The 24884-nt window shown below is 55.8% G+C and overlaps 11 protein-coding genes across 11 annotated transcripts; 4 read left to right on the plus strand and 7 right to left on the minus strand.

Moving 5' to 3' along the window:
* Nucleotides 1–307: 307 nt before the first annotated feature.
* Nucleotides 308–956, minus strand: K452DRAFT_230123 (uncharacterized protein; the record flags this gene model as incomplete). Its single annotated transcript, XM_033537077.1, has 3 exons — nt 308–407; nt 485–545; nt 698–956. 3 exons carry the CDS (start codon nt 954–956, stop codon nt 308–310), a joined length of 420 nt encoding a protein of 139 aa, XP_033396391.1.
* Nucleotides 957–3155: 2199 nt separating this feature from the next.
* On the plus strand, nt 3156–4929 carry K452DRAFT_288773 (uncharacterized protein). Its single transcript, XM_033540722.1, has one exon. The coding sequence runs from the start codon at nt 3174–3176 to the stop codon at nt 4521–4523; it is 1350 nt and encodes a 449-aa protein (XP_033396392.1). The 5' UTR covers nt 3156–3173; the 3' UTR covers nt 4524–4929.
* Nucleotides 4930–5766: 837 nt separating this feature from the next.
* Nucleotides 5767–7711, plus strand: K452DRAFT_335018 (uncharacterized protein; the record flags this gene model as incomplete). Its single annotated transcript, XM_033545213.1, has 4 exons — nt 5767–5841; nt 5899–6426; nt 6559–7220; nt 7310–7711. 4 exons carry the CDS (start codon nt 5767–5769, stop codon nt 7587–7589), a joined length of 1545 nt encoding a protein of 514 aa, XP_033396393.1. The 3' UTR covers nt 7590–7711.
* A 121-nt stretch (nt 7712–7832) lies between these two features.
* K452DRAFT_230398 (uncharacterized protein) lies at nt 7833–9496 on the minus strand (the record flags this gene model as incomplete). Its single annotated transcript, XM_033537091.1, has 2 exons — nt 7833–9296; nt 9359–9496. 2 exons carry the CDS (start codon nt 9494–9496, stop codon nt 7833–7835), a joined length of 1602 nt encoding a protein of 533 aa, XP_033396394.1.
* Nucleotides 9497–10730: 1234 nt separating this feature from the next.
* Nucleotides 10731–13039, plus strand: K452DRAFT_309798 (uncharacterized protein; the record flags this gene model as incomplete). Its single annotated transcript, XM_033543272.1, has 2 exons — nt 10731–11140; nt 11188–13039. 2 exons carry the CDS (start codon nt 10731–10733, stop codon nt 13037–13039), a joined length of 2262 nt encoding a protein of 753 aa, XP_033396395.1.
* Nucleotides 13040–13950: 911 nt separating this feature from the next.
* K452DRAFT_309799 (uncharacterized protein) lies at nt 13951–14301 on the minus strand (the record flags this gene model as incomplete). The annotated part of the gene is made up of 1 exon (XM_033543273.1): nt 13951–14301. One exon carries the CDS (start codon nt 14299–14301, stop codon nt 13951–13953), a length of 351 nt encoding a protein of 116 aa, XP_033396396.1.
* An 844-nt stretch (nt 14302–15145) lies between these two features.
* On the minus strand, nt 15146–16657 carry K452DRAFT_288777 (uncharacterized protein). The gene is made up of 4 exons (XM_033540723.1): nt 16515–16657; nt 16197–16439; nt 15994–16091; nt 15146–15781 (listed from the first exon to the last, which is right to left on the minus strand). The coding sequence occupies exons 1-4, from the start codon at nt 16562–16564 to the stop codon at nt 15489–15491; spliced, it is 684 nt and encodes a 227-aa protein (XP_033396397.1). The 5' UTR covers nt 16565–16657; the 3' UTR covers nt 15146–15488.
* Nucleotides 16658–17244: 587 nt separating this feature from the next.
* On the minus strand, nt 17245–18386 carry K452DRAFT_288778 (uncharacterized protein). Its single transcript, XM_033540724.1, has one exon. The coding sequence runs from the start codon at nt 18350–18352 to the stop codon at nt 17438–17440; it is 915 nt and encodes a 304-aa protein (XP_033396398.1). The 5' UTR covers nt 18353–18386; the 3' UTR covers nt 17245–17437.
* A 217-nt stretch (nt 18387–18603) lies between these two features.
* On the minus strand, nt 18604–19396 carry K452DRAFT_288779 (uncharacterized protein). Its single transcript, XM_033540725.1, has one exon. The coding sequence runs from the start codon at nt 19364–19366 to the stop codon at nt 18830–18832; it is 537 nt and encodes a 178-aa protein (XP_033396399.1). The 5' UTR covers nt 19367–19396; the 3' UTR covers nt 18604–18829.
* A 2800-nt stretch (nt 19397–22196) lies between these two features.
* Nucleotides 22197–24149, minus strand: K452DRAFT_230065 (uncharacterized protein; the record flags this gene model as incomplete). The annotated part of the gene is made up of 1 exon (XM_033537074.1): nt 22197–24149. The coding sequence occupies one exon, from the start codon at nt 24147–24149 to the stop codon at nt 22197–22199; it is 1953 nt and encodes a 650-aa protein (XP_033396400.1).
* A 114-nt stretch (nt 24150–24263) lies between these two features.
* Nucleotides 24264–24875, plus strand: K452DRAFT_50064 (uncharacterized protein). The gene has a single exon (XM_033546749.1). It carries the CDS (start codon nt 24451–24453, stop codon nt 24790–24792), a length of 342 nt encoding a protein of 113 aa, XP_033396401.1. The 5' UTR covers nt 24264–24450; the 3' UTR covers nt 24793–24875.
* The last annotated feature ends 9 nt before the right edge of the window (nt 24876–24884 follow it).

Raw genomic sequence — 24884 nt, forward strand, 5'->3', positions numbered from 1 at the left:
GCAGGAAAAAGGACGGGGAGATGGCGCAAGATATGTAAGGCTCTTAGAGGCGCATCAGATAGAGGGAACCGGGGCTATAGATAGACGGGAAGAGCGGCGCAGAGGCCAGCAGCCGTCTCAGGCAGGCGGGGCCTGCCGTCTTGGGAGCTGCACGAGGTGAACAGGCACACGCACCACGCAACAATAAAGCCCGGCCCTCGCCCGCCCCAAGCACCCCAAGCCTCGGCCGCGCGCCCCTGAAATTACCAGCCAGCGCCCCCATCATGCAGCGTTTGCACCAGCCACTGATATGCCCGCATCCTCCACATCACTGAGGTTCGTCCACGTAGACGTCGCTGACGTCTGGGTACCGCAGGTCGGCTTGTTCCTGGAGGAACGACATCCACCCATGCAGGAACTTGCTGCCCCTGTTGTCGCATCCACCACATACAGTCAGCCTGGATCCTTTGGAACGTCTGGACTCAGCTTCTGTCATCCAACTTACCCGCCTACCGTCTCCGAGTCGCCGACGACGCAGAGGTGTCGTTTGGGGCGAGTCATGGCCACTGTTTATTGCACCGCTTCCGGTCAGCGCGCACAATCTCGTTAGCCCTTCCTCCTTTCGGCCGTTCCTCCCGCGACGCACTGTTTCAGGCTTGCCGAAACGTCTGTCTCGCGCGGGAGCAAACCTTAAGGGAAAGGTGTGGGCAGGTCTTACCGTTGAGCCTCCTCTTCTCCCCCAGAAAACCCACTTCGCGCTCGCTGTTGCTTCGCACGAGACTCACCACCACAGCCTCCTTCTCACGACCCTGGAACCCGTCGACGCTCCCCAGCTCGATCCCTACAAACCGCTCCTTGAGCATAGCGGACAGCACGGCTAGTTGCGCGTTATAAGGCGTGACGACAGCTATGTCTTCCGCCTTGACGCCCGCCTTGACCAAATTACTGACATGCAAGCGAACCAACCCGGCCTCCATCTCATTGCTCTTGGACTCGCCCATCAGCCCCTTCTTGCTGACCTCCTCATCTTCCGGCTTCTCCGGAAAATCCCCACCTTGAGTGTCTATGAAGACAAGGGGTTCTTTAGTGTCCTCTGTCTCCTGAACCTCGTAAGGCAAGTCGGTTAGCAAGCGGGCCTTGACAGCGTCTGCAGCGACCAGTTTGCCCTCGTACAACTGCTGCGAAGGGAATTCCATAATCTTTTCGTGCATGCGATACTGTGTTGTGAGCATGCGCTTGATAGATGGGCCATGCAAAGCCAATAGTCTGTCAAACAGTGTCTGTTCCAACGTCAGACTCTTGGCATTCTTCTCATCAGCCTTCTTCGGCGCTTTCGTTTTAGAGTTCAGCGACTTGATTGTCGGGGGCAGCTGCAGGTGATCGCCCGCCAACACCACCTTCTTTGCAGACAGCAGCGGCACCCAGCACTGCGCCTCCAGTGCCTGACTGGCTTCATCGATGATTACCACGTCAAACTCTTGGTTTTTCAAGTGAAACCCTCCCGCGCCGTGAAGTGTCGCGAGAACCACCTTGCTACCCCTAACAAGTTGATCTACGCAGTTACGCTCGCGCTCTCGAAAGTCCTTTCGCAGTTCTTTCATTTCGCCATAAATAGCTTTGCGCTCCCTACCGTTTCTGGTCTTGCGAATACTGGCTTGCTTCTGGTCCATTTCTTTGCGAATATCCTGTACAATGGCCGCCGCGTCTGACGTCCTGGTCAGAACGTCTAATGAGTGGTTCAGTACCGAAGGCAGCAAGCGTGCTGGATGGCCTAGACGAATGATTGGGACTTTGTGCGGCGCCAGCCGCTCTACAATATTGTCCACCGATATATTGGAAGGACCACAGACCAGCAGGCGCAGATTCTGCTTGAGAAGCTGAAGTATGAGTTCGATGAGCGTATGCGTTTTACCTGTTCCAGGAGGCCCGTGAATCAGAGCTACCTCCCTGGAGGCCATGGCGAACCGGATGGCATCTTTTTGAGAGTCATTGAGGCTTGGGTCGATCCACTCAAGCTTGTGCAGCCCTACTTCGGGGTCGGAAAGGTCTTTCGGAAGGGGGCTGAGAGAAGACTGGCCGAAAAGGGCGCGGATGAAGGGGGTGTATTCTGATTCGGTGAATTTTTGGAGGCGTGTCATGGTCTGGTTCATCCTGCAGGCTGTCAGAATGCACCACTTCCCCAGCAAGGCAGGTCGCGATACCTCTTGTATGTAACATCATTTGCAAGCTTGATACTACGGTGCAATTAGCATACATGCTTCCCCAGAACAAGGCGCCAGCAAAGAACAGAACGCACAGCCAAAGCTTCCCTCCCGGTATGTCGACATCCTCCTTGTCTAGCGCGACGGCAACCGTCGTATTCGTTACCTTCAACACGACACCCTCGACGCCCTTCTTGCTCAGGTCGGACTTCTCCCTCTTCTTGGCACTGCCTGCAGGCTGCTCCTGCACGCCCACGATGTCGCCCACGCGGATGCCGTGTTCGGGCAGATCGCCGCCGGCCCCCTTGATCGCCGGGTCAAGCTCGAGGTCGATGACCGTCTTACCGCCGAGACCGGTGCGCTGCGACGAGACGTGCAGGTTGAGGACGGCCAGGCCGGCGCGCTGCAGGGCCGGGGGAGCGGATTGCGAAGCTAGCGCGGACGTCTCGGCCAGCTCGGCCTGCAGCTCGGCGTCTAGGAGCTGCAGCTGTGTGGCAGCGAAGGAGGGAATATCAGTGGGAGACATTGTTTGGTTGCAGGGTGGAAGGGCGGGGTGATGTATAGTTGAGAGTGCTAAGTTTTGGAAGCGCACCATCAGCTGCCTCCGCGTCTCAATGGCGTAGGCCAAGGCAGACAGCGTTGCACACCCCTGCAACAGACCCGGAAAGTCATTGCTTCATCGACCGGTCTGAGCTTCTTCTCGGCCTTCTAAGAGCTTTCCACCCATACCCAGAGCCCGGGCTGGGAGCTAGGTAAGGAGCACTCTGTAGTGACTGCTTGTATCGTCCCCATCTCGCTAAACTGTGGATCTTCGGTTCCCAGTGACGAACGTTATACAACCTGCAAGACAGCGGCCGGCGACACGTGAAGGGATGCCGGTCTGAGCTTCCTCGGCCACCCCAAGCCCCAGAATTTCAATTGAGCTGCTCCCCATATTTTCTCGCGTGCTCGCTTCCTATCACGACCCTCTAATTATTCAACCCAACGCCCAACATGCGCACATCACGCATATCCCGGGACACCTCCGCCGGAATGAGCGCCCTGTCCTCTTCTCCGCGCCGGAGACGCCTCTCCGCCCAGCTTCATCAGACGGCGCGCGTCTCGCGCTACGCTGCAACCACGGATCCCTCCGCGCCGATCAAACACGATGCGTCCACCTCCGACTCTGATCTGTCTTCTGTTCCCTCCGACTTCGACGAAGCGCGCGGGACCGAGGCCAAGGCGGCGGATGTCGCACCGACATTGCAATCGTCGCGCAAACGCAAGCGCGGCGATGCCGGCGCAAATGAAGACATAGGCGATCCCAATGCGGCGGGCATAGCCGCTGCGGCTCAGGCCTCCCGCACGCGGGCCGGCCTCGAGGCGCATGATGGCATTGTGAATCCTACGGCGGCCGCGAAGAAGGCCCGTCGCGCTCCGGCGAAGAAGACGGTTGCCGCGGGTGGCGCAGTTGCCGTGGAGCCGCCTCGGAGCTGGGAGGAAATGTACAATCTCACGGTGGAGATGCGCAAAAAGGTGGTGGCTCCGGTGGATACGATGGGCTGCGAGCGGTTGGCGGATGAGACGCGCCCTCCGCGCGACCAGCGGCTGCAGACGCTGATTTCGCTGATGCTGTCAAGCCAGACGAAAGACACGGTGACGGCGGCGGCGATAAAGAACCTGCAAGAGAATCTGCCGGGTGGCTTTACGCTCGAGAGCTTGCTGAAGGTCGAGCCGGAGCTGCTGAACGAGCTCATTCTCAAGGTTGGCTTCCACAACAACAAGACTAAATACATCAAGCAAACGGCCGAGATCCTGCGCGACAAATTTGACGGAGACATACCCGACACGATCAAGGGCCTCATATCGCTGCCTGGAGTTGGCCCCAAGATGGCGTACCTGTGCATGAGCGCAGCATGGGGGCGGGACGAGGGCATCGGGGTCGACGTTCATGTGCACCGCATCACGAATCTTTGGGGGTGGCACAAAACACGACAGCCGGAAGAGACGAGGGCAGCACTCGAAGCCTGGCTACCCCGCGAAAAGTGGCACCAGATCAATCATCTGTTGGTGGGCTTTGGACAGACAATATGTCTGCCACTGGGCAGGAAATGCGGAGAGTGCGCGCTTGCGGATCGAGGTCTTTGCCCGGGCGCTGTTGTCGGTAAGAGCCAGAAGATCAAGAAAGAGAATGTTACGGTGAAGGATGAGGGGAGCGATGGTGACGTCGCGGAGAGGGAGGTAGAAGATGTCATAAAGGTTGAAGACGATGTCAAAGCGGAGGATGTTCCAGCAAAGAGCATTGTGGATATCGAGGACATAGGCTTGTCCAGACCGAGGCGGTCGAGGAGAACCGGAAAGTAAGCGCGGCGGGGACAGCTGACGTCCTACTCTTCAGCTGAAGTCGGAATGCCTCATCCCATTTCCAATGCTCCAACAACCTCTTTGGCTGCTGCCTTCATGTATGTCGGAAGAGATGATCGTGCGTTGTGTAACATGCAAGGTAAGGCTGTTGATTGCTGTTGGTTGGAATTGTGAGAATTCACTCGATTAGAACGGATGCCTTGCAATCTGCATCCGCATGCATCGTGGGTTAGCTACATACGGTAACCTGCTTTGCCTCGCAGCCAGATGCGCCGCTTGTTTATCAACTTCCGGCGCGTACGGCTCCTTGCGCAGAGATGTACCACGAGGACAGTAGCTCAAGGTACAAAAAGTGGGTTTAGTTAATTATGGCAGCAAGAGTCTCCGGAGCTTTGCAATACTGGCCTACTATATGCTAGTCAACCACAGTCTTGTCCGACTCCTCGGCCCGGCTTGCTTGTCCGACGGCTTTTCGCTGACGCCGTTTCACACGGGACCTGCAGGACGGATATGTATGCGCATCATCTCGCAACCTTCTTCAGACTTGGTGCAGGGGAGTCTGCTCTAGGGCTTTAATTTACATTCGCTGGGGAGGAAAAAACATATCAACTTGATTCCCTTGAAGAGTCGTTTGCATCAGATCTGAAACCGGAAAAACTTACCAGGAAAAACTTAACGGGAAACAAGCAACAGCGTCGAAAGTTTGTGCACGCACAGTCACATAGTGACACAAACCATCGCAGCACCCTTGGTCGAGTGCACCACAGTCCCGGATTGTTACACCAGCCCTGGCGGGTCGAACGAACGGGAAGCGGGGACGCCATCGGCAACGGTAGGCAGCCGAAATCATCAAAGTGAGAGACACCAACGGAATTGGGAAACAGAGCATGACAGGCTCGACAGAGCGGCGCGCGCAAATCTGGGATAGTCCTGCGCTCTGATAGGACGACCGCTTGCCGTATTGGGCAACGGGCGGGGCCAACGTCCACGCTTGACGCCTGTCGCATTCCCCCACAATAGAGTCCGAGCAGGCAGTGCAAAGCATCACGCCCCACTCCGGGAATGATACAGCAGGGCGGAGAGTACTTAAGATGCGGAGCCGCGAGTGCGCATCAGAGGGATGGTATCGCGGGATTTAGGTAGGCTCTCGTCTCCCTTAAATCATCCCGAGCTCCTGACGCGGCGCATCTTGGTATCTTTTCTTTCTACCCTTTACCGTAGCTTGCGTCGAAGTATCGCAGCTATGGAAACATCATTCGGTCCCACGACCATCATCGGCGCTGCCCTCGCCTTGACCATAGGCGCATGGCTGATCCAAGTGCGCAACTCACTTCCTTCCCTCCACATCAAACTTCCCCATTGACCACGGCACTAGACCATCTATACGGCCCTGACATCGCCGCTGCGGGCCCTCCCAGGGCCATGGTACAGCCACTTCACGAACCTGCCCCTAAAGTCAGCCGTGACGGGCGGGCGGCGTATCTTCTACATCGACGAGCTGCACGCCAAGTACGGGCCCATCGTGCGCATCTCACCGCGCGAAGTGGCAGTCGCCGACGCGGCTGCGTTCAAGCAGATCCACGGCGTCAGCGCAAAGTACACCAAGGACGAGTGGTATGAGAAGCTGACCAACTTCCCGCGGCTGAGCGTCTTCTCGATGCGCGACCCGCGCGCGCACGGCGCCCGCCGCCGCCTTTTCGCTCGCGCTTTTAGCAAGTCCTATCTCCGTGAGCATTGGGAGCCTACGGTGCGCGACAAGGCGCGCAAGGCTGTCGAGCGCATTAGAGATGAGGCAAAGCTGGAGGGCGAGGCTGATGTCATGAAGTGGTGGACGTTTATGGCGACGGATATTGTCGGCGTGCTGGGCTTCGGCGAGAGCTTTGGTATGCTCGAGCTTGGAAGGGTATGTTGTTGTTGTCTTTCACCTCTTTCTTTCTCTCCCGCTTCCCATTCTATTCTTAATTTCTCGATCTGCTTTATACCGCTCCTCCTCTTCCCCCAATGGACCATAGACTGATCCTCACCTTGCCCCCAGAGGACCGAATACATCCGGGTCCTAGAAGCAGCCCTCGTAGGCAACGGCATCGGGGCCGAGCTCCCCTGGCTCCGCGCAATCCTCGCGCGGCTCCCGATCCGCGCGCTCCGAGAAGCGTTCAACTCCTCCGACTACATCCTGGGGTACGGCACAAAAGCCGTAGCGCAAGCGCGGCGGCAACAGCAAGAAAACAAATCCTCGAGCGGCAGCGCCACCAACAGCGCGCACGACGCGAACCTAATGGCAACCATCATCGCCGAGGCCGAGAAATCCGACGCGCGCGTCGACGACCTCGACGTCCGCACCGAGAGCACCTCGCTCATCTTCGCCGGCAGCGGCACCACGGCCAACACGATGACGTTCCTGACGTGGGCGGTGCTGTCGCGGCCGGCGCTGCAGGCGGCGCTGGAGGAGGAGCTGGCCTCGCGCTTGCCGGCCGACCCGGCTCTGCTCGCTGATGCGGACCTTGAACAGCTGCCCCTCCTGAATGCGGTCATTAACGAGACGCTGCGCCTCTACTGCGCCGTCCCGGGCAGCTTGCCCAGAGTCGTGCCCCAGGGCGGGGCCCGCCTCGGCGACTACTTCGTCCCGGCCGGCGCGACGGTCAGCACGCAGGCGTACACGCTGCATCGAGACGAGAAGCTGTGGCCGAATGCCGCGACGTACGTTGCCTATCTATCTTCCCCTCCATTACCCCCCAATTACCCCTCAACCACATCCCACCCCCAGCTAACGCACCCGCCCCCCACAGATTCGACCCTTCGCGCTTCCTCCCCTCAGCACCCACGCCGCTGACGGCAGGCGCAAAAGCGACGTTCTGCGCTTTCGGCGCCGGCGCGACGTCCTGTCTGGGCATCAACCTCGCGTGGATGGAGCTGCGCTACGCCTCCGCGCTGCTGTTTAGCCAGTGTCGAGGCTTGCGGCTCGCGCCTGCCACGACGCCCGAGAGCATGGCGCTCGAGAATTATTTCGTTATTGTGCCCAAGGGGAAGAGGTGTTGTGTTAGGCTTGGGGGGATGAGAGAGGAGTAGGGTGTGTGTGGTTGGGTGGGAGGAGAGGGGGGCTGCTTTGTGAGTAGTTGGGCAATTTCGGATCTTGTGCGTTTGTGTCTTGTTGCTGTGGTTGTGCGTGCGTGAGTATGTATATTGGACTGAGAGATCTCACTCGGAGCCGTGTTCTGGTGAGGCCGTCTGAACGCCCGATAGAGAAGGCATGGCCTAACGCCTTAACGCCACGAGTACGTACGAACGGAAAAGCACACCACCTCCCGTAGTCTAGTCCTCGCGCCTACCAGGCCGGCCCCACACCTCATCAGCGTCCTTCTTCCCCTTGGTCTCGGGCACAAAATACGCCACAAAAGCACCAAACAGAGCGGCGGCAGCCGTGAAGATAAAAAACGTATACCCGCCCAACGCGGCATTAAGCATGGGGAAGAACTGAGCGACAATAAACGTCGCGACCCAGTTGGCAGCCAGGGCCCAGCTCTGCGTGGCGCCGACAGCCTCGGGGCCGACGAGCTCGGACGCCAGGATAAAGGGCACGGGGCCGAGGCCGAGGCCAAAGCTCGCGACGAAGCCGACGACGGCAACGGCGGACAAAACCGGCACGTGCTTGAGGATGCTGATGGCGAGCAGGGCGGCCGCGACGCCCATGCCGCTGATGGAGCCCAGCAGGCAGGTTTTGCGGCCGAGGCGCTCGATCAGCGGCGCGCAGCCGGCCGTGACGGCGATGTTGACGGCCGACACGAACAGGTTCAGCAGCGCCGAGTTGGCGGCTAGCAGGCTCGAGAGCAGCGATACCCCGTACATGATGATGCTGTTGATGCCCGTGAATTGCTGCGCCAGCATGACGGTTATCACGGCGATGGTCGCTTTTTGCGTGTCTGGGTGCCGCGCTACTTGGAAGAAGCTGAGGACGGGCTTTTGCGTTGGGCTGGGCTTGGGCGAGCTGGTGCTGTCGTGGTCGCCGGTGCGGTCTTCTTCATTGTTGAGGAGGGTTTCTTCTTCGTCTGGGGGTGGGTTAGTTGCAGTGGGTTCTTGGTTTGATAGGGCATTTGTTTTTTTTTTTTTTTTAGACGTACCGCTCAGTTCTTCGCTCGGCTCGATGCCCCACCCGCTGACTTCCTCGCTGATGTCGAACTTGTGGCCTCGGATCTTGCGGAGCGTCTTCTTGGCCGCACCAGGCTGGCCTGCGTCTGCCAGCCACTTCGGGCTTTCGACGCCAAAAAGCAGACCCACGGCCTGGACGACGCCGATGACGCCAGCCGCGCCCAGAACGACTCTCCAAAGCTGGCCCTTGCTGAGGAAGTATCCCAGCAGCTGGGTGATCAAGATGCCGACATTACACATGATCTGGGTGAAGGAGCCAAAAAAGCCCTTCTCGGCGGGCGGGGCGACCTCGCTGATGTAAATGGGCACAACGACGACGGACGCACCGGCGCCCAAGCCAGAGACGAAGCGGCCGAGGGCGAGCACGCCCATGTGCGGTGCAAGGGCCTCGAAGACGGGCCCAATGGCGAAGAAGACGGTGCTGAATTGCATGCAGCGCAGGCGGCCCTGGCGCGCGGCGATGGGCCCCGCGGAGAGGGCGCCGATGAGCCCGCCCAGCGTGAAGATGGACGACACGAGGCCCCATTCGGCGGGCGTCATGGGCATACACTGCGGCAGCGTGGACGCCGCGCTGCCGAATAGCGTCTTTTTCTTGCACGTTATCACATCCTGCGGCGTGTTCAACTCGGCCTTGGGGAGGGCGTTAGCGGATGCTGGGTGCTCGATGGCATGATGATTGCAGGGAGCTGTACCAAATGGAAGCCGAAGAGCAGGGGGCCTAGCGTCGCGGTGAATAGCAGATACAGAAAGTAGCCTGTCAGGTCGTTCAGCAGGCTCTTGAAGCTCATGGTGCCGGTGAGGGGTTGGAGAAGGTCTCGGGCTGGTAGCATGCGACGGCGACTTCTGGCGTCACAGGTCTGGCGGGCCCGAGCGCTGCCCCCCTCATTGGCTCCGGCGTGTGCCTACTCATACCTACGAAGTAGTCCTTGCAGCTAAATTTGTTTATTGGGCAGTTTGCTACTATTTAGCTTTCTATTAATAGTATTCTTTTATATATTGTGCCTATAACAATTAAAGGTCCGACGGTCTGTCTCTCATCTGCCATGTTGGAGAAAGAAGGACAACAGGTGGTTTGCTCCGTGACTTGTCTGTCTCTGGCTGCGGTGTCTGTGCTGTTCCCTTGAAGCATTCGTCTCTTGTCTAGATGGTTCCTTTGTGGGTCTTTGGCTTCCTTTGAGGTTCGTGAATCGCAAAGTGAGATGCCGGGCGGGGACCAACCAAAACAACTAACCAGACACCCCCTTGCACGATTGTCTTTTCTTCTGCCTGGCCAGGGTCTGCAGATGGCAAAGTGGATCTCCTGATGGGAAAGACGAGCATGGGGATCGGGTTTCACGTGCGCATCGGCAGGTGTTGACATGATGGCGTCCAAACGAGGTCAGCGGAAGCGAGTGTGACTTGGCCATGGCTTCGTACCGGAGCTACCTATCACCTGTGCACCTTGCGCATCCATCCCGCCCGCCACACAAGGGAAACTTGGGAACCTTTTACTGCGCTCGCCTGTCTCTTTTTGCGCTTCCAAGTGCCGCCGCGACTTTTGCTTCAGCCTTGTGTGTGTGGCCGCGCGCCTAGGCAGCAACAAGGCGCCATCAAAAAGACGCCGCCGTCATTTCTTCAGCCAAACTGACATCAGTCAGCCCGCAGATTTCCCCGACCTCTCTGACAACGCGACAAGCACTCTTTCACTCGCCTTGCAGGACGACCAGCCTCTTTATTCTGCCGCCGACAAGGCGCTTGAGCCCGGTGGAAACCCCTCCCATTGACGATTGGTTTCTGCTGCTGCACCGCCCGCCTACAAAACACCCTGCGCTTCCGCTCTCTTCGCCCTCCGCCCGCCCACAACTCTGCCCTTCCGCTACGCGGTTCGCTTCGCGTCACCTTTCACCCGTACACTGAGTCGCCTGCCTCGCTGCGCGCCGCTACTTTCTCATCCTTGACTCGGCCCCGCACTGGGACTCGAGAGGATACACGCTGAAGAGCGCCGCCCACGACGAAGCGCTTTCGTGAAATCGTATGCAAAGACAGATACCGACGAGAAACCGCCCGGCGTCAGGCGCCGTACCTATGGCTCAGCAGCAGTCGGCCGCGCAGGGCAGCGTCGGCATGGCTCAGCAGAACCAGCCTGGCTTTACCGAAGACCAGTTTATGAACTGGAGCGACACAAACCCCATGGCCAACGTGCCCGCCTACACTGACCCTACACTCTTCGACCAGAACTTTGTCGGATCCATGCAGAACGGCATGTATGCCAATGGACAGAGACTTGCGACGGAAGTTCCTAGCACGGAGCTGGTCCGGCGGAACAATAACCATCAGCTGGCTCATAAATACGATTATGCAGGAGGCCTGCCGGGCCACGCTGGCTGGGAGGCCGTGGATGACGAGGAAGATTTGGAGGCACAGGCCTTGAAAGCCAGGAAAGAGGCGCAGGCCAAGCGCAAGCAGATTCCTCCGTTCGTGCAGAAACTGAGCAGGTAAGTCACACGCCTTGGTGTGGTAGAAACCATCGCTGACTTGCTAGCTTTTTGGACAACTCGAATCACACTGACCTCATCCGATGGTCCGACGACGGCAACTCCTTCATAGTCATTGACGAGGACGAGTTCGCAAAAACTCTCATTCCGGAACTATTCAAGCATAACAACTACGCCTCGTTTGTGCGCCAGCTGAACATGTATGGATTCCACAAAAAAGTCGGGCTCTCGGACAACTCTATGAAGCAGGCTGAGAGGAGGGACAAGAAGACGCCGAGTGAATATCATAACAAATATTTCAAGCGCGGTCGCCCGGAACTGCTGTGGCTCATCCAAAAACCCAAAAACCCGCAATCCAACGCCAAGAGGAAACGGGACGACGACAAGAAAGGACACGACAGTGACGACGAGGGGAGGAAATACGGCAATGAGGGAAATGAGACGCACGGCTTCAACCAGGATGGCGCGAACTCGGATATGCAACTGATACCCAAGGCCGACTACAACAGCATGCGCACCGAGATCCGACAGTTGCAACACCAGCAAAAGCTGATATCCAACATTATCAGTCAAATGCGGCGCCAAAACGAACAGTGGTTCCAAGAGGCCACTCAGTTCCAAAAAATGCACGAGCGCCACGAGAGCTCCATCAACGCAATTCTCACGTTCCTTGCTACTTTTTACAACCGCAGCCTCGAGGGCCAGAATGGTGTCAACATGAACATTGCCGACATGTTTCCTTCGACCAATCTCGCACAAAACACTACTTCTCACAAGCAAGGCAGCGTTGTCGACATGGGCGACTACCAGGAAGTTGAGATGCCCAAGCAGACTTCCGTTCCCAGGCAAAACAAGAAACCGCTTGCTTTGCTGCCTCCTCCGACTGCAAGAGACTCCAGGTCACAGAGTCCCCGCGTCCAAACACAGACGCCTTCCTCCAGACCGTACAGCCCGAAGCGGACCAACAGCTTCTACAAGCAGCAAGCGCAGACGAAGCAGGCACAATCACAGCAAACGCAGGCACAGCAAGCGAACCACATGAACTCGAGCCCTCAGCAACCTCTCAACCATGACTTTAGCTCCGCTTCCGCTTCCCCCGCAATCAGATCCAAGCCAGCCCCGAGCCCGAGCATGCCAATGCCGGAAACCACTGACGACATGATGTCAGTCATCAACTCGGTGAACGCCAACAACAATATCCCGGCAACCGGGCCGCAGTTTGACTTCCCTGCCGCGCTGTCGCACTACCAAACGGCTGATGGCAACACTCCGTTGACGCAGGCACAACGCGAGGAAATTCTGTCTCTCATGAACGCCGCGTCTCCCAATTCGAATGCCGACAATGCAAATAGCTCGAACAATGCGCTCTCTAATCCGCAACCGCCACCAATGCCTTCGCTTGAGCACTTTGGACACCACGATGAACAGATCGACGTGCTTCAGAAGCTCCAGGAGGAGCAGGCAGCGCGCGTGCACCACTTGTCTGAACGCCTTGCCCCAATGAGCCCGAACGGAAACATTCCTGGTTTGAATTCATACGGTAACTACAACAACCACGCCAATGCTCCCCCCAGCGACTTCGACCTGGACTCATTCATCAACACGGACGCCGGCGACTACTTCCAAAATACAGGGGCAGGCCCTACAGGCAGCGCCGATACCAATTTCCCGGCCTTTGGCAGCAGCAACATGGACTTCGACTTTGGTGCATTCGAGGCGGCAACGAACCAGAACCTGTTCGGTGGCGAGGACGGCAACGACGCGGTCTCTGAGAGCGGCGGTAGGATAGTCGAAAGCGTGAGTAGTGCTGCGACGAGTCCTGCGGATGCCGGTGCCGAGACGGGACGCGAGGAGCGCGAGAAGACGCCACGCAAGAAGCGTAGAATTAGCTCGGATTGAGGATGTGGGACGGGTAGCTAGAGTGGAAATGGAGGGAGGGAGGATTGGTCAGGTCTGTCTTTTTGTTTTTTCATGGCGAAGTTTCTCTGTTTATGGCTTTTGAACCACCACAAAAAACCAAGGCGTAGAAGGCGTGTAATGGTGTGCAGAAAGCTTAGAGCTAGCTTATCGGCTACCGCGGGAGTTTTTTTTTTATTTTATTTTGGTGGCGAAGAGGGCGGTGGCGGGGTTTCAGTATTCTCCATCTCCAGGTTGGGTTTCTTTTTTGCTCTCTCTCTCTCTCTCTCTCTCTCTCTCTCTCTCTCTCTTTCCCTCTTTTTCTTCTCCTTTTGACTGACTGACTCTTCGCTTTTTCCCCTTTCTTGTCTTCTTGGCACAAATACTTTTTTTCTTTTTCGTTTTACTTCCCCACTCCCGACGCGGACGCTCGTACGTGCGGGCGAACAGAGAATCCTCTGGTGCAGGTGGCCGGAGGCTCGACGCGCGTGCTTTATCGGTGGATGAATCCATGCTCGTCCAGACGGCGCGATGGGCGGTGTGGTGCTAGGTATATGGATTTAGGAGGCTCTCGGGGGCGTAGGAGTAGGTAGCGCCGTCGCGGCGGCGGTGCTGGCTGACGGGTTTTTTACAGGATCCGTCTGGGTTCTGTGGCGCGCGTCAGTGGAAGTGCTGGCTATGTAGGTGGTGCGGACTGCGGAGCCGTGGTCGGTATCGTATGCTGAACTGCAATGGATGGAACGGACGCTGTGTGGAGCAAGTATGCATGCTTGGGAGTCGCCGAGGAAGTGAGTGAGTGAGTGAGTGGGTGAGGGATGAGCGCGCTCTTCCCCTCCCGTATAATAATATAAAAAAGCAACGCAAACAACACAAACAACACAAACACACACACACAGCACACCAACCTACCTCTCTCAAGCCCTCTTCCCCCACCCCTCCCCCACAACATCCACACCCCCCACCAGCACATCAACACAAGCACACCACTCCCCCCGTCTCGCAAGACACCAACACGCGCACCAGGCCGCCCCAGCGTCCACAGCCCAACCGGGCAAGCGTCGCCACGCCCCCATGTCGAAAACGATGTCCAAAAGCGGGTCTAGCACTGCCATCATGCGCGTGAATTCGAGGAGGATGAGTGGGAGGAGGAGCAGGGTTAGGATGTCTATGAGCGTGAGGGGGAGGGGGTTGAGGGGGGGTGTGAGTGGCAGGGGGATGAAGAGGGGAAGGGGGGACGAGGGGAGCGGGAGGGGAAGGGAGGACATTGTTGTTGTGTTGGTTGTGTTTGGTGGTGGTGGTAGCGGTGGTGGGTTTGTGTGGTTGTGGTTGGTAGTGAGAGTGAGCGGGGAGAGACCAGGTACATAAAGTCGCGAAGACAGCGGCGAAGGAGGTGGTGCTGCTGCGGCATAAACATAAGAGCGCAACCCCTCCCCCTCCCCCTCCTCCTCCGCCTCAGAGGAGGCGGAGGAGGAGGGGGAGGAGGCAACTAAGCAGCAGAGGGGGAAAAAGCCTCCGTCTCCGTCTCCGTCTCCGTCGTAAGAGCTAGTGCTAGTGGTCTTGGAGTTGCTGATGGAGGTGTGACGTAAGTGCGTGTCTATTATGTAGCGATTGATTGAGGAGGTAGGGTAGGGTAGGGTGGAGTGGAGTAAGCTCGGCAGGGGTCACGGCAGCTCGCAGTACGCACATCATTGCTGGGGAATATTTGCGGGACTTTTTCGCTTGCCGCTGGCACGCTGGACGGCGGCCGGCTTGGCGCGGACGGCGGGCGGCGGGAGAGGCGGCCTGCGTTGGGTTGGTGGCGTGCGGTAGTTGCCTAGGTAGTTGCCTGGCTGGGTGGTTGCTCCGGCTGGCTCCGGGGGGCGATGATGGGATGTGAGGCAAGGCGGGCGGGATGAGGGATGTGGGACGGAAAGGCAGATGAGGAGATGATAGCTAGGTAGGTATATAATATAAGTAAAGTAAGTAGATATCAGCGGCGGCTAGCACTGACACAGAATCCGCATATACTTTTTCATCCTCATCCTCATTCCCATTTTTCGAGGCGCATCCGGGCGGCAAGACCACCTAGAGTACATACAGCAGCTAACAGATTTTCTCGTTTTTCTTTTTTTCTCGGTTCTAGTTCGCGCTCGTGCTCGGCATTTGGCACTTGGTGGCTACCAGTAGCTAGGCGCACCAGAGCCCCAGAGCCCATTCCGTTGCCCGATGCGGCAATATCGCTTCCGACATCTCCGACTGACCGCACTACTCTACCTAGGCACTGAAGAAAAAGCCCGCATCGAGAACCGCTGCCCCGTAAGGTTCTGGGTTCCGCTGCCGACGCCGTCATCGTCATCGCAAGGCGTGGTGGGGCCTGAAGCGCTTCAGTGGGCGGCGGTGGCGGTATGTACGAGTAGCAGCAGCAGCGCCGAAACAACCCAACGCCACCCCGCCGCCGTCCACGCACGCACCCCTACGAGCTCTCCCTAACCGTCTGCTCCAGCAACTTGACGTACTCATCGACCTCGCGCGCGCCCTCGAGCTGCAAGTCGCGCCGCCGGCCCTCGACCACGATAAACGGCACCGTGTCGACGCCGTTGACGCGCTGCTCCTGCAGCCGCGCCTCCAGGTCCTGCAGCCCGGCCCGCGGGTCGTCGATCACGACTGCGGCTTCGGCTTCTGGGATCCCGGCTGCGGCTGTGGCGGCGAGCAGCGTTTCCCGCGATGAGGGGTGCCGCTCGTGCTCGTGGTATTGGCTGAAGAGCGCTGGGGTGTGTTAGTGGGTTGTGTGGTTTGGTAGGTATGAGAGGTATGGATTTGGATGCTTGCGTTTGGTGCTGGGGTGGGGTTGTGTGGGATGTGGGGTGGAGGGCTCGGCGGAGACTCGGGCGAAATCGTGTGCAATGGAATGGGCTGGGCTGGGCTGGTCTGGACGGGACCAAGGACGGAAACGGGACTGGTCTCGTGGTGCGACTCACATTCGACGAGTTTGTCGGCGACCTCAGCGCCTTTCTGCGCTTGGAAGTGCTGGATGACGCGGTGCGCGTCGAGCGTATTGGCGACTGGGCCTCCGAACCTGCCGGGCAGTGGGCGTCTGTCAGCGGGCCGTTTCCAGTATAGTTAAAGTAAGGGTGCTCTAGCAGATATGTAGAGTAGGTAGGTTACAAGGCGAGCAACGCACTTGAAGTTAATGCCGTAGTCGGCGCCGTACGCGCTCATCAGCACCGTGTACGCCTCCATCTTCTCCTCGCTGTCGCTGTACCGCAGCTTCTTGTACCACGCGTACCGGTCCTCGCCCTCCTTGTTGGCGTGGGGGTAGAGCTGGAAGGGCGAGTACTTTATCTTGAACGTGGTGGGGCAGTCGGGGTGCGCGGCGCGCACTTGGTCGAGGGCGCGCTGGACGCGTCGCCGCGCGAGATAGGTCCTGGACCGAACTTCATTAGAGGGACGGAAACGGCAAGGCGCGCGGCGCTGGGCTTGAGGGGGATCCAAAGTATACCAGGGACATATCGTGTCAATTGTGATGTTGATGTTCGATTCGTAGACCATTTTTGCTGCTTTCAGATACGCGCGCAGACGTGCCACTCAAGAAAACTTCAACCGCAACTGGAGTTCGAGGCTAGGATAATTGTAGCCGCTCACTGTTTGCTGCTGCTGCGGCTGCTGGGCCTGCGTACCTAAGTACCCCTCCGCGCCGCGCTGGTCCTCGGCACGCCGCGCTCCGCCCAATCCGGTATGCGGGGTAGTCGACAAGGGTCCGCACTAGCTTGTTGGGGGCTAATCCATGTGTCGCGGGGCTTGTGTAACCAGACGTTCGTCATCCGGGTTAAGCTTAACTGCAAACGGCTATATCGCACTCCCCGGTATAGCTTACATATTCCAGAGATCAAGGAACAGAACGCAGGCTTGCGTCAAGCAGTTCCATTTTTCTCATACGAGTTATGCGTGTGCTGGTGATGCCGGCTGCGTCATTAGCCGCTGCCTGCCATTTTGGCCTTAGAGTGTTTTTGTTGAGGAATCCCTTTAACCTCTTCCGGGTCCATCGTACGTTGGAGTGGATTGCTGTCTTATCTTGGCTCGTCGGGGGAACGGAAACAGTCGTACCTTCGAAAAGCTCATTCAACGTAAACACGTTGATGAAGCTATGCTGATGTACGGTAGAAGTATCCTCCTACATCACATATATCCACTTGTGCTCGTAGGAGCTTATACCTTGCATCTTTAAATGAAGGCATTGATACTCATCTTGCTCGGTCAAGACCGGTTCGATTGGATGTTGGACAGTACCTAAGTAGCAGTTCCCTTGTGCTCATTGAATATTTCGTTAGAAGTCTTGATGATGGGAGACAACGCAGCGCAGACTGCGTCTACTGACGTATGCTTTGACAGCTCGTGGGTCCTCCAATCCGCTTATTGACACGTTTAGTCTCCACCAAAGTTCTTCAGGAATCCATTGACCCTCTTGCACAGATCCTGGACAACGGCATCATCGTCACCTTCGAGGTTGTGATGCGCGTCTGGGACGATACCACCGTTCTCATCGTCGACAGTTCCCCCATTCTCCCTGACGATACTCGTCCACTTCGCCACCAAGCCCTTCCTGTCGACATAGTCGGGGACATACTCATCATCGCCGCCATACAAGAACAAGACCTGGGCCTTTTCCTTGATCCTGCCAAACGTGGCCTGCAGCTGATGCGCCTCTAGATCGCTGCTAAAGTAATCGTCGTCGCCATTCTTGTCCGGGCTGCACAGGCTGAGCCAACGGTTTGCAGTCACGGGGGTCAGAGGCGCCGTGGCAGAGTTCGGCAAGACGTCGTTTCCGCGGTTGCTCTTGACCCACTCCTGGGCGAGCTTGATGCTGCTATTGAGCTTGTCCGGGGGGAACTCCTCGGCTAAGGCCTCGCGATCGCTAACCGGAGACTGCAGAATCACAGCCTGGACAGCCGGTCTCTCCGCATGGCCCTCGCCGACGAGATACTCCATGCAGTCCTGGCAACCGGTCGAGTGGCCCATCAACACGATTTTGGCCCCCGGTCGGCGCTCCTGGAAATACTTGACGCACTGAGCCAGCTCGCGTGCATCCTGTTTCAGGCTACTAGTGCCCCAGCCCTTGTTTGCGGACGACAAGAGCACTTGGACAAGACTCCAGTTTGGGGGTAAGGTATGCGCCAACGCGGTCGCATACGAGACGGTCAAGAGGCCATCGTTTAGGCCTCCGATCCAAAGTAGCGTGTGGGGGTTGTCGGCTTGGTTGTCTTTGCCGTGCTCAAAGGCTGTGAGCTTCGGCGTGAAACGGTGGACTATACCGGCGTGGGCGGATGGCGTGAATGGCATTGTTGAGGTTGGTTGTTGGGCTGGTTGGTGTGTGACGTCGTATCGTCTCGCGCTTCGCTCGAATGGCGGCCGAGCGGAGCTCGTCACGTGCGATTGTAAATCATTGCACAAGATGACAGCGAGGCATGAAATCCTTCCAGATTAACCGCTCTGCTTGCCATTTTTGACTCGGAGTGCGGCTTGGGTCAGCACGTCCGGCGGCAAGAAAATCCACCACTTCAAACTTGCAAGAAACCTAACGGTGCAAAACGAACACTGATCGTGTCCCGAAGTACACTGGATTAACTTGGCCTAACACTGAATTGACTACAGACAGCAAGTGGTTAAGTAGAGACTGGCTAATATAAAGGACTAAATGGAAAAGAAATCGAGAAGAATTTCAGCAAAGAGTAAGGACAGTCATCATAAAACGTAACTCCTCCCCCCCTCCTCCCCGTAACTCTTCCGAACACATGCGTGTCCATCTTCGCTAACCATCTAGTTGCTCTCCTCTTTGCATTGCGCGGCAGTAGAGACCATCGTGCAATCAATAGACATACAGGCATTCTCCCTGCCCGCCATGATCGGAACGACATCGGCGATGCCGTTGTCCGTCGCACTGTCCTGCCAGAGAATGTCCAGATCGGGCAGAACATTGCAGCACCTGAAGGTGTTGATGTCGTCGACGGCACCCTGGGTAGTCGAATTGCTGCCCGGGCTCATGATGATGTCGTTGATGTTGTCCAGAACGTGCGGCTGAAACACCTTTTGAAGGTCGTCGCGCGCGCAGTTGAACCCGTTGGTCGAGCCGCCAATGAAGTCGGGGTTGTTGAGGAGGGTCTGGAGCTGGCACGGCTCGTCTTGAGCGAAACGCAGGACGTTCATGGCGGCGTCTTGGATGGCTGTGGCATCTCCAAGCGTGCTGAAGTCGTTGAGGAAGTCGTTCACTTTGCCGACATCTTCATTCCATTGGTTGATGGCGTTTTCGGCGTCCTGAGCCGATGGGTTGTCAACAGTGTCGAGGATGCAGGCCATGGTTTGGCGCTTCGAAGGCCTGGCTAGGGAGATGGTGGCGAATGCAAGGACAGCGATAAGTTGAGAAGTCTTCATTTTCGCTTACGGCTTTGCTGGTTTGCCAGAAAGAAAAACTTTAAGAAGAGAGATTAAAGATTGGATATGAAAGGAAGATGATGTGAATGCTGGAAAGAAAGGTCGTTCCCTGAGAAGAACAGGCTCCTTTTATTTACACTCTTTGGCACCGCTAAGATTCTCTTAGAAGTCTCCGGTGATGCTGGTTATGCCAAAGCCACCATATCCAACGTCACATTTATTTCTGGCAAGACAATGTGTTTCGAAAAGCGTGAGCCATATCCAATATCTTGCAATTGTTGACTTGCACGATGCTTGAGTACTTTGTAAAAAGGTTGGAACTAAGCCTCAGTACGCGGCCCTGAGTAAGCCTTTAGGGAAGCTTGTTGGAGTTTAACTCTGGCTTGTCGTTCAATCGGGTTACATGTGGGGAACCGGCTGTTGTGCATGTAATGTCAGCATTGTTGGTTTTTTCTTCATTGGTTGGGGAAACTCACATAAGCTATAACAGTACACTCAACCTCACACGTTTCCTCGTCGCCATTCGCTCCATATATTTCGAACTTGCTACACTAAGATAAATCATACATTTTGGTGAAAGTCACTGGAAACGTTGCCCGATTGATGGACGCGAATATGTTCATCATCGCCACAAGCAGTCGTCATCATAAGTTCCATTGTTCTATACACTTTTAAAATCTATTTTAAGAAGTTACTGAAGATAGTGATAAACCGACCAAAGCAAAGCCTCTTAGACGCGTGGTGTTGAATTTAGCTACAATTTTCGTTTTAGCTACTGCTGTGCTGCTATGTTTTCCATGGTTAGGATAAAATTCATGCGTACGTATACTAAGAGGAAGCTTTTATAGTGTAAAAAACGTAGCTGTTGTGTGTTTGAGCCTTCTGTTTAGTTTTGGCTCCGGATTGTTTCACCACCCTACGTGGTACATCCTCACTGCCAACGCGTGTTGTCTACGAAATCCTTCAGCAGTCTCATTCACCTGTCGTATAAATATGCAGCTTACTTCGCGCCACTAAATATAAATCCGAGTCTATACCTAGTATTAACTTATGCGCTACTAACACTCTACGCGCTTTTATACGTAGAAAATTTAATGGGAAGTCACGAGAGGTATAAACGCGGGTTATCAAAATAGTAGACGAATATATAAACATAGAGATCGCGCAAGCTGGAAGTGTACTAGCGGTTACCTAACATAGAAGGTAGTGAGAATAGCCAAAAGGGGAAGTAAAATTAACCGGATCTAATCCAACGACATATCCTGCCCTTTTAGCTTCCACCACAACTCAGTTTTCGTCAAAGAAGGTTTCCCGACCCCGAGTTGCGATGGAAACGAGTGTTATCACATGCAGCTACCAAGGGAAACCCCGTTTCGTATTATGCAGGCAGCAGTGATGGTCACCTCGACAAGCTGCATAACGGCTTTCACATACCGCCATCACCGACGTGGCACGGTCTTTCTCGTCCTTTTCAAATGGGTGTAAGACATACTGGGGCAGCTTCCGAAAGGTGTCATACATACTAGAGAATGCTGACTACATTAGCGCCAATGAAACAAAAATAGATCAGGCAGATTGGAGCACTCCGAGCCGTGACTATTTTATTAACATTACATTTTTGCGCTTTAGTACGGACAATTATATGCATTTCTCTTCAATTAAATATATTGGGATCTAATTATGCCGCTATCACCGGTTATACTGCGAAGATTGGAAACTTGGCTGACGACGCAACTTCCCGCCGTCAGCAATCGACAGCACGACTTTTATGCTGTACGGCAAACAGCCTGCGAAAAGCAGCTAATCGCGCTGGTTGTCGTCTTAGTGGGGTGCTACAGCTGGATGCTGTGTGCCAGTTACCCTAAGTTTGTCTAGACGCATAAGATGTTTGCTCGGAAGGGACTGCTGTTTTCTAGTTTATCCACGCGATTTCGCCAATTCCATCTGCTCGGATTCTCGGGCACCAGCATCGCCAATATCCCATCGAGAATACGTCATACGTACCCTGCTACTCCGTTGCGGCCGCATCGTTTCATGTCTTAGGCCGTAACCTTGCAAAGATTAGAAGCGTAAGTCGGAATGGCCTTTACAACCATTGTGGAGTGTGTGATTTTTATTCTTTCACTTATTTCAATGGTTTGAAACTATGTGTCTCTGCTCTGCATTCCGAACTGGATATCATGAGAAACGCCCACTAAGTGGCTAATCACTGGAGTTTCTAGGAACGAGGTTTATCATAAACAGCCAATGCTAGCCTTGATAGTTGGAAGCTGCTGACTGGCTCAAAAATCGTAACTAGTTGCGCGTCGGAAACCCTCTACTAAGGAAGTATACCACGGGTCGGAGGGGGAGAGACATTGTTACAATCTACATACCCTCATGAAGAAAAAATCAGCTACAAACGTAAGATCTAGGTCTACATAGGAAGTAGTTCATAGGGAGAGGTTTCATCTACTATTTACAGGAGCATGTAGGCATGCCTGGAGTATCTTCAACGTCTAAATGCAAAGCGATTGGGCATGCTTTATCTTCTGCGGAGTGCCGCTTACTATGGGGATGAATAACAATGTTTCCATTCACAACGATCAACACAACATGCTCATTAGACCAACAAGCGCCTAAATGACAAAGAGACCAAGCAAGTGCCAAAACACCAATTGCTAAAAAGACCAATAGCTACATACAAAGCTCGGGTATAACTCATCCACAAAACAACCAAACAAGCTACTATGCATCACCACATTCTTACACCCACTCAACCCAAACTCCAAGTACAAACTCCATCATAATACCTAAACCCGTACTTATCCATCTCATACATTTGCCTTGTAACACCCTTCCCACTCCCATCTCCGCCATCCTTCCACTTCGTTCCCGCCGCAATCATGATCTTCTGCCCCGGCGCGCCCAGCTCCATGCGCTGGACATCCAACCACCAGAACTGTCCGTTCGTCTCAAACGGGAGGAACTGCTTGTTGCGACCATCCCGGCCCTCGACGCACAAAAAGTACATGTACGGCTTGCCCTTGCCCAGCGCCTCGGGATTGTAGTGCGGACACACCGTCTCGAACTGGAAGCGGATGATCGGCGGCGCCGTGGGGCTCGGGTCGTAGATGCGGATTTCGCGGACGTTGGGCTGGAACGACGTCTGCTTGATGCCCTGGTCTTCGGCGAAGCCGTACACTTCCGCCCCTGGTGGTGCCATGATGTATTCTTCCCACGTAATAACCCGCCCGTCGGTCCTGAAAAAGTAGCGGTTGTTTTCTGGGAAGTGTTTGAGCCCAAACTCGTTGTTATCCATGTTAAAGTAGGCGGGTTTGAAGGCCCTGGTGTACGAACGGCTGCCCCCGTCGATATAACCGGCACCCCAGCAGCAGTCGATCAGCTTCCATTCGCCGTCATCAATGCGCACGGCATTCCAAGCGTGCCCACAACCGAAAGGCGGCACAGGTGAGCCCGGAGAAAGAGTCGCATGGCCGAACCCTTTACCATGACCACCAATGACAACACTTTCGAGTCCGACTTGAGAAGCGAGGGCGGAAAAAAGAGCGGCATAGCCTTCACAAACAGCAAGACCAGTGGCAATAGTACTGGCGGGAGTCGAGCCCTTGACATTGTTGGCAAAGAAGTCGCGTGTGTTGTAATCGATATTATGATGAAGCCAGCTGAATATAGCTCGGGCTTTGTCAGTCAATGACGGGAAGGGATCAGTCAGCTGGTGAGCCAGCCAGCCCAGATCATGCGATGGTATAGCCTCGCGCGGGAAACGAGCTGCATGTGCATCGACCGCTCGGAAATCTCGGCACTTGAGGCAGGGCTTTTGCGCTGTTGGTTGCGGTTTGCTGGCTTGCAACGCGGAAAGGTCAGGTTTCGAAGACATTGGAAGAGGCGGGGGTTCCTCTACAATCGTCTGACCAGGACGGGTTGGAAGAGGAGGGGACTGCTCTGTGTCCTTGTTCATTCCCCATTCGAGCGCAGAACGTCTTGGCCTGGGTGTCATGGCGGAGCTCACGGTGTTCGGTCTGTTAGGAAGAGCTGGTCTGGCGGGCAGACTTGGTGGCTGAGGTGATGTCGAGCCATTAGACTTGTTCAAGTATTTCGACCGAACTGAATGAAGATCCGCATCTTTCTCTGCCCTGCTCTTCTTGGGCGGTAGTTTGGGTAGCGTCGAGGGATCAAAAGGCGGCGCTTTCATTCTGTTCCCATGCGACTCTGATACCCCGCTCAGGCTTGTACCACCAGACCGTGCGGAGAAGGTTGAGCGCCCCGAAGCGACTGTAGAAATTGATTCCTGACTCTCTTTCCTCTGTATGCTCTGTCCTGAGGGGCGGCGTGGTGGCAGCGCAGGGCTCTTCTGCATAGAAGCCGGTCTCGGTGGAAGTGGAGGTCTAGCCGGTAATGCTGGCGCGTCGTTCGGGCGACTTATGGTGGGAGGCGGAAGAATGCGTCGCTGGTTCTCGGCCTCCATAGGCAGATTGCCAATGCCTCTTGCAGTAGTTGGTCCATTGTCCTGGAGCGGAGGGTTGTTGGTGCTCTCGCTGCGAGCATCATAGGAGAGGCGGGGCGGGGGAGCCGAAGGCGGAGGGGGAGGACGTTTCTTTGCGCCTATGGCTTGACCGTAGCTCGGGGGCAGGACTCCAGCATTTGGTTGTAGGTTGAGGGCAGCAATGCGGGCTTTGAGCGACGGGACGGCTGGCTCGTCGGCCATGGCGGTGGTGGGTCCTATGTACCTAGGTAAGAAGCATAAGCTTGCGGGTCGGGAAAATCGATAATGACTGGTTATAGCTGCGCTGTCGGCGAAAATTGAGGGAGTGAAAGCGAGGCTGGACGAGACAGAGGGAAATTAGTCGGCGCAGCTGGAGCGAGCGTGAGGGCACAGCAGTTAAATGATGTATTGCCTCTCCGTTACGAGCAAGTGGCACGAGGCTGCCACTGGAGCCTAACGAAGCGACCCTGGACACTACCTGAAATAGCAACTTCGGCACCCGGCTAGCCGCTGCCAGCGCCAGATGTTTGCAGCAAGTCGTCGAAAGACTTTTGCTCAGTGTCAACCAGAAAAAAGTGGCCAGACTTCCATGATACGGGAGGGGCAAAGAGGGACCCGTCATCGGCCAGCCCGTCCTGGATGTAACCTCGCTTGCCCTCACGTGTACATACACGCTGTACCAATACCCCTCATTCACTCACTCAACATCACCAGCATGCCAGAGGCGCGCACATTGAATTTAAGTTTTTTTTTTTTTTTTTTTTTTTTTTCCTCTGGTTGTAGGCTGAGCTACACGAACCTCCAGAAAAAGAAAAAGAGTCCCAACACCTTTGAGCCTTCCTTCGCCTGGATGAACACACATTAAAGGGAAAGAAGAAAAGAGAAACCTTTTCGCTCTCCGCCAAATTATCCTTTCTCTGCCCTGTCTGTTTCCCGCGTGCCATCAATCGTTTTCAG

This window comes from Aplosporella prunicola (assembly GCF_010093885.1).
Source record: "Aplosporella prunicola CBS 121167 unplaced genomic scaffold K452scaffold_16, whole genome shotgun sequence".
NCBI classification, from domain to species: Eukaryota; Fungi; Ascomycota; class Dothideomycetes; order Botryosphaeriales; family Aplosporellaceae; genus Aplosporella; species Aplosporella prunicola.